Here is a 10,233-nt window from a genome sequence, read left to right on the forward strand (position 1 = left end):
ATAATGCTCACCATAGGGAGATATCTATCTCTGTAAGTAATTATACGTTAAAACACGGAGATGCTGGCCTTATAATTGTTGGAGGACGAACGGAAATGCAGCCATATGTGCGTCTTTTTCTACACATATACATAATACAATGTTAAATGGTGAACCTTAGAGCTAATAGCATTGTTTCAGATGCATCTCGATCCTTTTGAAGAAATTAAAATGGCTGAAGAAAGTGCTGATCAGCATAGAAGAAGTGCAAGTGAAAAAGAAGTAAGCAATTGCAAATTAATTTCTGTATCGGTTTTGTTTAATCAAGTATGTCATTTTTTCTTATAGCAACAAAGTGTAAGGGTTTTTTTTGCATTCAATCTGCAGATGCTTCGAGTGCTGTGGACTTACACCATTTTGCATTTTATGCTTTTGCGGGGCGAACTGGTACCCTTCGCTGGAGTAGAAAGAATGAGGTTATACGAGATTTCTGTTTTTTTATATTTTGGTCATTAGTTTATAGCATACAGTTGAAATGGGATCTTGTCTCTGTTTTATTCATTTGCTTACAGCTATTATTCTTAAATAATAGAACATTGAAGCAACTTCATCAGATGAATCTCCACTAATCCCACAACATAACTATAAGCTTGATGTCCATGCTCTCAATAAGCGCCAACCAGGAGTGGTACTCAAAACACAACATGATTTTTTATATCATAATAAAAATTCTGATGGTGTTGTTGCTGAACATTTTTTCATCTGTAGTTGGAATGCAAGGAGTTTTGAGAATCAATTCTCGGAACTATGCCACATCATTGGGTGGGTACACAGCGTTTGTTTTTCATTTTTTTTTCTATTAAACTGCATGACAAGTTTTCTCTCCATCAGGATAGGCGAGAGGATACGATGTTAAAGCTGGCCCATTTTAGGCGGCACAAAAGGAAGTCAGTGAAGAGAACACCCCGAAAAACTGTTGGTGCATACGTCTGTCGACTTCGTCTTGTATCGAGTCTTGCATTACACAGGGCACGGAGTTCAAGAAAAGAGCCAAAACATGTAATTCCGCATGAGAAGGCTAATTCCGTTTGAAGAGTTCTTGTAATTCCATTTGAATGTAATATCGCTTGTAAAGGTAATTCCGTGTGAAGCACGTTTCGTGTGGAATTAAGCAGTCTATAGATAGGTGTAATTCCGTGTCATTTGGCACGAAATTATCTTGAGGTTTTCCGACGGCGAAGCTCTGTCGAAGTGTCTACAGACTTGTAATCGTATCAGAATCAATAGAGAGACAGTTAAAAGTGATATTCTTGCTGAATCACACACAATATGTTTGTTTCAGCCTTTCATATTGTGTAAAACGCCTCTGATCGACTCGTTTCGGGTCCGCACACGATCCTACAATTGGTATCAGAGCTCAGGAGGAGGAGTTGTGCAGATTTCAGCCTGATTTCATCTCATTTTCTTACTTCTACACCTTCTTTTATCTTTTGAACAAGTTTTAACGGTCAAAATGATCTGAATTGCACATATCATAAGCAAAACAGTGTTTTAACAAACCCTTGAGAAAATTGGACCTTAATTCAATCTAAAACTGACAAAACTTGTAATTCCGCTTGAAAATCAGTTCGAACAAAATGAGATCAGCATAATTTCGCTTGTAATTTCTCTTTAATTCCGCACGGAATTACCTCATTTGTGTAATCTCGTTTGAAATATCAGCTAATTCCGCATGGAATTAGTATTTCCGGTTGAAATCGTTCAAACGAAATTATAATTTCGTTTCAAAAGAGTAATCCGTTTGAAAATTGTCTAATTCCGCACGGAATTATCTGATTTCATTTGAAAGTTTTAGTTCCGTTTAAAGCTTGTTTGTGCAGGTTAATTTCGTTTGAAGGTAATCTCGCTTGGAAGTAATTTCGTTTGAAAAGTGTTTGTTTGTGAAACTTTTTTACCGAATCATGGAAGAAGAGTTCTACAACGTGTTTGCTTCATCTCCGACCACTCCAGCTGCTATTGCTCAAAGCATGAACATGGAAAACGAAACCGGAACTTTACAAAAACACCCGGAGCTTATGGGCATTGAAGAGTACTATGAATGGAAAGATCGTTTTGAGAATTGGGTCCAAGCCAATCATCTGAGATCTTGGGAATGCATTGAGAAGAAATATGTGAAACCACGTACTGATTTGCAAGTTATCAAATCGATTTCTAAATTGAATGACAAAGAAAGAGATATGTACAAAGCTGAAAAGATGATGATTACTCTACTTCAGCAAGCGATAAAAGAAGATATCTTTATATTGCTTCAGCATGATGGTACTGCACGATCGATCTGGGATGCGCTTTAAACTAAGTTTGAAGGTAGTGAAAAGGTGATCAGGAGCAAGAAAGCGTTGCTAAAGAAAGAGTTTGATCTGTTTTCAAGTTTGGCAGGAGAATCGTCAAAGAAATTAATTGAAAGATACTGTCACTTAGAACGATCTATGTCTTTGCTAGGAATTGAAAACCTCAAGATGAATGGGTTGACAAGTTAGCTGACGCTTTACCTCAGAAAGAGTGGGGTACATTTTTGATGATTTTAAAGAACACCGGAGAGTATGATGGCCTAACAATTTCTCAGTTCATCGAAAAGATTGAAGGTCAAGATCTCGAACAGCAAAAGATTGCAAGGATGAATAATCCAAGTAATCAACATGATGTGAAAATGTATTACAAAGGCAGTGTTCAAGAGGCTGAAATGAGTCCGAAAATTCAAACTGCTTTTAGTGCTGGGAACTCATCTGGAAATGTTGATCAAAGCTCAAACAACAGTAGTGGAGTTTCCTCATATCCAAGTGTTAATCCCAAAAGTTCAACTTCAAGTTTTCATTCTCAAAGTTCAAAAGGTGGAAATGGTTGTGTGATACAGTGCAACATTGCATTGAATCTTCCAGATGGTCAAAGTTTTTATGAAGAAATTGCAAAAGATCACATGACATTACTTGCAACTGTGTTACAATCCTATGAAGGTTTGGTTGCTGGAAGGATCGGAAATCCTATGCTGACAAAAGAGGATTACGATCAGATAGACGCCGAAGAGATGGAGCTCATGGACATCAAATGGTGTCTAGCTAGTGTCTTGAGGAGAGCTGAAAAATTCAAAATGATTACAGGAAGAAATGATTTTCTGGATGCACATGTTTCTACTTTGGGTTTTGATAAATCTAAAGTTACTTGTTTTCGGTGCAGGGAGAAAGGTCATTTCAAGAGAGAATGTAAAAATCAGGAAGCTAGTGGAGCAAAGAATCCTTTTGGTAAAGATGATTACTATCGTAAAGCCATATACCAACAAGTTGCTCATCAACCGCATCAACAAAAAGAACCACAAACTACTCATGCAAGAATGATCAAAGATGCAAATAAGAAAGCTTATTATGGTATCATTGATCAAGATGATGAGAAAGTGGTAGAAGGCTTCAGCTGGGATAAATACATTCCACCTGATTCAAAAGTTGTAGCTCTCATTGCAAAAGTTGTTCAAAAGCCTGATTTGTTTACAGAATGGATAAAGATATTTGATAGTAATGATTCGAGTCAAGAAGAAGAGTCTGTTTCATCCGATGAAAGTTCAGAAAGAACAACGGTTTTTGATCAAACACCATCTGATTCTGGTTCTTCGGATGACAGTTCAGAAAAGACAATAAGTTTTGATCAAACTCCAACTGATAACAGTAGTGATGATGAGGAAGAAAAGCATATTAATGTTGTAAAAACTCAACTATCTCCTGAAAGTTTTCAATTTTATTTTGCAGATCGCTTGGAAAAGTTGAAGAAGAAACAAGCTGCAAAGGAGTTGAAAAAGGAAAAAGTGGAAGAAGTTAAAGTTGCTGAGAAGGTAGTTGAAGTTGAGAAAGTTGTTGAAGTCAAAAAGATCATTGAAGAAGAAAAGATTGTGGAAGTCATCAAGCCTTGCTTAAAGTGTTTAGAATCTTGCAAACAGTATGCAGAAAAAGATGAGAAACTGAGTGAGCAAGAAAAGATGAAAGAGAAGTTACTGTTTGATCTCAACTACGTGAAAGAATCTTATGATGTATTGAACAGAACGGTAACTGGTCTGCAAAAGACTAATTCTGAAAGAGAGGATGCACTTACAATGCTGAATGCTGTGATGATGTCGAAGTAGAAAGCTATCAATTTCTATATTGAAGAAAGTGCAAAGTGGAAGCAAGAGTTGGAGACTGAAAAGATTGAAAATGAAAGAATCAGACGATTATTACAAAGTTATTCTAGTTCGGATTATCTTATTGACCGAATTTATCCAACTGTCGCAGGTCTTGAAGCATTTAAAGATGAGAAGCCAAAGAAGAAGGATACTGGTAAGAAACAGAGTGTTAGCTATAACAAGTGTCCGCCTCCGATTTGGGAAGGTTATTATCCCAGAAAACCAAATGAGGAGCAAGTCAATAAGGCTGTCAACAAAAAGTTAAAATCCGAAATAACTGATGAATTGCCAGAAAACATTGACGTCACGTTCACTTCGTCTGACACTGATCATGAGTCTGAGTTAATAAAAAAGGTGGTCGATCAGGTGTTGGATACAGATGAGGAGTCGGAGTCTGGAAATTCGAGTTCGTCGGTCAACAAATCAAAGACGTCAGTTAAACGACTTTACAATAAAGAATTCCGTTTATCAAAATCTAATTTGAATGATGAATTATTCAAAGTTGCTTATACATTGAATGATTAAGACAAATTATATTCTGATGAGGAATTTCCAATAAGAAGTGTTCAAATTGAAAAGATCAATTTAATATTTCTGAAATGACATATTTAAATCTTTCTGAAAAACCTAAAAAATACACTTCAAGAGTTCAACAGCGTTTAAACAAGAAAAAAGGTTACAGTTCTGGTTCTGGTTTTCAAAAGAAACCAAACCATAACGGTAATTTCAAAAAGAAAGGTCTAGGTTTTATTCCACCTGAAAATCATAAAAATGAGAAAATTTCTAAAACAAACACAAAATTTGTTTCAGGAGGAAGTGCTGAAGAAGAACAGAAGAAACCTTTCTGGAGACAGTCAAACCAGGAGTTTCTTGCTCAGAAGCAAGAGAGAATGGGGACTGGAGTTTTTCATAGAAAGGAGACTGGAACCTGTTTTAGACGCAATGAAGCTGGTCACATTGCATTGAATTGTCCGTTGAATACAAAGACAAAACAGGGAGTTTCTGAAAAACTTAAAGGAAAAGTTGTTGAGAAAAATGAACCATCAACTGAAAAATTCAAATTTTTTGAAAATTCAATTTATGAAGTTGGTGAGTGTTCAAAGAAAAATTTTTACAAAAAGAGAGCCAAAGACAACCAAATGTGGGTTGTTAAGAAGTTTTTGAGAAATTTGGTGATGAATCTGATTCCACAAAGTCAGAGGAGCCACAAGTTGAGGTTAAAGAGGTAAACTCAATGCCTCCAATGGATGATGCAAATTTTTCACCGTTGAAGGCTGAGAATTTTAAATCAAAAGTTGGTAAATTTGAGATCTCGAATCAATTCTATTCGGAGAAGAAAGAATTTGATGTCGAGAAAGTGTTTAATGGAAACGTGAAAAAGATTTTCGGAAAAATGGTTGAAGGTAAAGTTCAAGGGGTTAAAGATTTTTATGCAACAAAGAAAGCAACTTCTAGCCCAACTGAGGAAGAATTAAGATCACTCAAGGCTGGTCAGGCTTGGGTGGACATTTTCTTTACATGAAAATCCTGACTTGCCGGAGCTCCCAAGTTTGTAATCGTGGAGTAGGAATCAGCATCATTCTTGTTAAAATTGTGTTTGTGAAAAATTTTAAAAATTGTGAAATTTTTACTGGTTGTGGAATTGCCGAAACTCCTAGGTTGGTAAGTGTGGAGTAGGAATCAGCATCTCTCTTGAGAAATTCACGAAAAGTGATTTCGTCTTACAAGTGGTAAATCAGGGACATTAATTTGTATCTGATTTTCTACAATTGGTTAAAAATTGGGGTTCATTATTTGTAAAAAGTTGAGAAACAAAGTGATGATCTTATCCCCGAACCTACAAATGGTTTTAACAAAACTTATTTTCCGGAAAAACCATTTTGATTAAAACAAACTTAAGTGTTTTGAAATCTAAATGGGAAAATAGTTTGTTGTAAGGGGGAGTTCTGATTGTTTATGCTAAGTGGATGGTGAATTGAAGTGATTCACAACAGTTGTCACTTTACTTGTACAATTTGTTTTCAAATTTTTTTAAATGTGTTTGCATTTTAGGGGGAGTAAAAATTTCAGAAAATCCAAAAGCATTAGAAAATTTTGAGAAAGACAAAAACATGATAAAATAAAAAAATGAGTTTTGTTGTGAAAAGAGGAAATGATAGTACATCAGTGGACTATCACAACATGCTAAAGAATTGGAAAGTCAAAATGTGATAAACAATCTCACTGTGGATGTGTCAGTAGGTTTTTGCACATTTAGTAGATTGTGACGAGATATAAACCTAAATATTTCAAACTTGCTTATCTCGTGGGGAACATTTCTTGGATATATGGGTAACCCTCGAAATCTTATTTGAAAGGTCCCACTTTCTGAGATACTAGGTCTTTATACTCAGTGATATCTGGGGTATTATCCCGGGACTTCTGATTTTGCGGAAGCAATGGCCTAGTCCCCGTATAATACTTTGCAATTTGCTTGAAATATAGCGCAACCTTCAGTACAAAAAATGATGAAACATTGAAAAATGCTAATCATGTGATGTTGAAGAAAAGATCCTCTAAAGGGGACACACCAAAAGTCGAGCTGTCATCTCTCTACTGAACAGAAGTTCTGACCTGAGCTCTCACAGTTTCGCATCTAACCCCTTACAGATATCATCTAGGTATACTCACCTGTAAGACTGAATATTGGGATCTGGATACAAGAGTATATTCAAGTGATGGGACACGCGAATAAGTTTAAGTGTTTAAGACATTAATCTCGTATCTCGAAACAGTTGAAATTTGTGTGAAAATTTAAGTAGACCAGTATACTGACAATCTAAGTGAATTGTTTAGAACTTAAAATGTTTAAAGCTTAATGGTGTTAGTGATTTGTCTCATAAACTGATATGATTCTCTTACACAAACTCACAAAAATAGTGTCTGTAAATATTTCTTTACTGCATTTCATATATTCAAAAATTTCAAAAATATTTTTATGTGTTTTAGTATAAATTTTTGAAAAAGTCAAAAAGATTTTCGACAACTGGTGTTGAAGAGCTGATTTTCAAAGTTCCAAATGCTAAACATGATGATCAATTTGAGGGGATGTCTGTTTAAACTGAAAATGTTTGAATATTTTCCTGCTTGTGGTTATCAGATTTTATCATTATTTAACACATTCTAATTAATTTTGAGAGGGTGTCTTGATATATAAATTTGTCAAATGTTAAATTTGTGAAATTTATTGTGTGGAAGAGGATGTGCAGGGTAGCCTGGTTTCTGAATTTGAGTATAGAGCCAAGTTACAATCCTGATCCTGTGAAAGCTTCTAGCATATCGAACGGGAGAGTCTGAAGATACCTGAGTAGAAGGTGAGCCAGATTACGATTCTGGAGCTGATGATGCTGATGAACTTAAGGAATCAAGAGATCTGATCAAGAGAATTAGAGAGAAGATAGAGCCAAGTTCAGATTCTGGTAGAAGAGTCTGTTGGTGCTGAAAAAAAGAGAGAAGTTTGGAAAAGTTTTACCGTAAGATACTTTAAAGAGAGCAATCAGACTGATAAAGATTGAAGATGCGAAGACTCGACACTTTAGACTCGTCAACATCCGAGGGGGGTCTGTTGGTGCATACGTCTGTCGACTTCGTCTTATATCGAGTCTTGCATTACACAGGGCACGGAGTTCAAGAAAAGAGTCAAAACATGTAATTCCACATGAGAAGGCTAATTCCATTTGAAGAGTTCTTGTAATTCCGCACGGAATTACAAGGTAATTCCGTTTGAATGTAATATCGCTTGTAAAGGTAATTCCGTGTGAAGCATGTTTCATGCGGAATTAAGCAGTCTATATATAGGTGTAATTCCGTGTCATTTGGCATGAAATTAGCTTGAGGTTTTCTGACGGCGAAGCTCTGTCGAAGTGTCTACAGACTTGTAATCGTATCAGAATCAATAGAAAGACAGTTAAAAGTGATATTCTTGCTGAATCACACACAATATGTCCGTTTCCGCCTTTCATATTGTGTAGAACGCCTCTGATCGACTCGTTTCGGGTCCGCACACGATCCTACAAAAACTTCAAATTACCCTTTCCACAAGCCAGAGGAAAACCATCCTCCAGGGAAAGACTCGACAAAAAAGATTTCAAATTTGATTGGAAAAGCTGCAAATTTCGCTAATTCAGCTAAAGACTAAGAAGGTAAATTATTGTAGATGTGTATTTAACAATCCAATATTGTAATAAGTTTCACTACTTGCCTTAAAATTGGACTATGAATTTAGAGTTATTTTCACATGTTACTGATGGAACTTCATGATTGCTTTCAGGCATCCCCGTATGTTCCCACAATTACAAATTACACACAGCTCTGGTGGGTTCCTAATGTTGTTGTGGCTCATGCAAAGGCAAGCTCGGGCTTGGCTCGATTATAAACCGAGCTGGCTCGACTAGGCTCGGATTTGAAACCGAGCTGAAAATCTAAGCTCGGGCTCGGCTTGATTTTAAACCGAGCTGGCTCGGCTCGGCTTGGTTTGACTCGATTTTAAAAATAAAAATTAATACATAGCTCTCAAAATTCAGTATTCTAAAATATTATTCAAAATTTCAAAACAACATATTCAAAATAAGGTCAACCTAACACATTATAAGCCAAAATGACGTTCAACAACGCAAAATAAGTTTTATATTTCAAGTAAATACAATATTTGTTCATTTGCACGACAATCAACCTTTAAATATTTCATAGATATCAAACTACAAGTCTAAATAAATGTAAATAATAATCACTTTTTTGTAATATATTATATGTACATAAAAGTAAAATATATTATAAGTAAAATAATTCGAGCTAAGTCGAGCCGAGCTACCAAGCGAGCCAAACCGAGCTAATTTGGCTCATCCCGAGCCGAGCTAGGCTCACTTTCTAACCGAGCCAAGCCGGCTCGGCTCACTTTCAAACCGAGCCATATCGAGCGAGCTTTTTCCGAGCGAGCTCCGAAAGGCGAGGTTTTTGGACAGCTCTACTCTTAACTGGTCAAGAAGAAAATGCATAAGAGAAGAGACACGGTCTGATGGTCTTAGAAGGTCGAAAGTCACCCAAAAGTGTAACCTTATAATTACACGAGCTGAAAGGGTCAAAGCAAAGATGAAACTTCAACTTTCTTCAACTGGTACATTAATGTTATATGTTAACTATTACTTTACTTAAACATGCTAAATGCTATCAACATTACAGAGACTTGATCCGCTTTTCGTGTATACTTTATGTATATGATTTCTTTTCATAATTTTATATATGCATTTTGAATTTCAGCTAAACAGGATGAAGCAAACGACATGGGGTCAGGATGGGAGAGATTTAACTTTGACAAAGACGCCCCACTTGATGATGAAGAGATTGAAGGTTAGTTTATGTTCAAATGGGTCTGGCCGGGTTGGGCCAGCCCACAAACCCTTATTGGATTTATAGACTCATACTATTACTATGCATATTTCAGCTGCGGAAGATGATGGAGCGTTAGTGAAGCATACTAGTCAAACTTTCCGCTTTTCTGGTGTAGAGGTATTTTCCAAATTAAGTTTTAAACACTTTTTTATTTAACTTTGGATGTTGAAGGGTATTTTGGACATTTTGAAGGCAAAACGGGAGGAGAAGATTAAGGCGACTCATGATGAAGCATTTTTGGAACATCATCACTTGCACCACCTATGGATAAAGACAGTGAAGGAGACGGAAACAATAGTACAAGAGAAAGTCCCGAAACTGGCCCTGTTGCAAGTCTCATAAGCGATCAGGTTTGTGATTCTCCACACATTATCGTAGGTGTCAATTTCGACCAATTAACTTATGAATAAGTCGATTCGGGTTGTATTATATCTCAAATGGGTCAAACAGGTTGACATAGTCTACGCAAACTTCCCAGACTGGTTTATTCATATATACGTAATATTATTATGAAAAACTTACTTTTTGTTATTTCAAAAATTTAAAAAGCGGACAAAAGTATTGATTATAGCATTTGTCATACTGATCGGTTTCAACCTGTTACCCCACCCATTTATTTTGCA

General features: G+C 36.1%; 1 protein-coding gene across 1 annotated transcript; it reads left to right on the plus strand.

Annotated features, from left to right (window-relative positions):
- Nucleotides 1-8,819: 8,819 nt before the first annotated feature.
- Nucleotides 8,820-9,952, plus strand: LOC110901354. Its single transcript, XM_022148186.2, has 5 exons — nt 8,820-8,824; nt 9,250-9,335; nt 9,479-9,568; nt 9,663-9,727; nt 9,803-9,952. Exons 1-5 carry the CDS (start codon nt 8,820-8,822, stop codon nt 9,950-9,952), a joined length of 396 nt encoding a protein of 131 aa, XP_022003878.2.
- The last annotated feature ends 281 nt before the right edge of the window (nt 9,953-10,233 follow it).

This window comes from Helianthus annuus, chromosome 13 (assembly GCF_002127325.2).
Source record: "Helianthus annuus cultivar XRQ/B chromosome 13, HanXRQr2.0-SUNRISE, whole genome shotgun sequence".
Classification (NCBI taxonomy): domain Eukaryota; kingdom Viridiplantae; phylum Streptophyta; class Magnoliopsida; order Asterales; family Asteraceae; genus Helianthus; species Helianthus annuus.

Excerpts from the sequence above, each read along its gene's own strand:
- LOC110901354 (XM_022148186.2), top strand. Across the intron at positions 9,569-9,662 it reads TGATGATGAAGAGATTGAAG|CTGCGGAAGATGATGGAGCG; the intron begins GTTAGTTTATGT and ends TGCATATTTCAG. Across the intron at positions 9,728-9,802 it reads TCCGCTTTTCTGGTGTAGAG|GCAAAACGGGAGGAGAAGAT; the intron begins GTATTTTCCAAA and ends GACATTTTGAAG.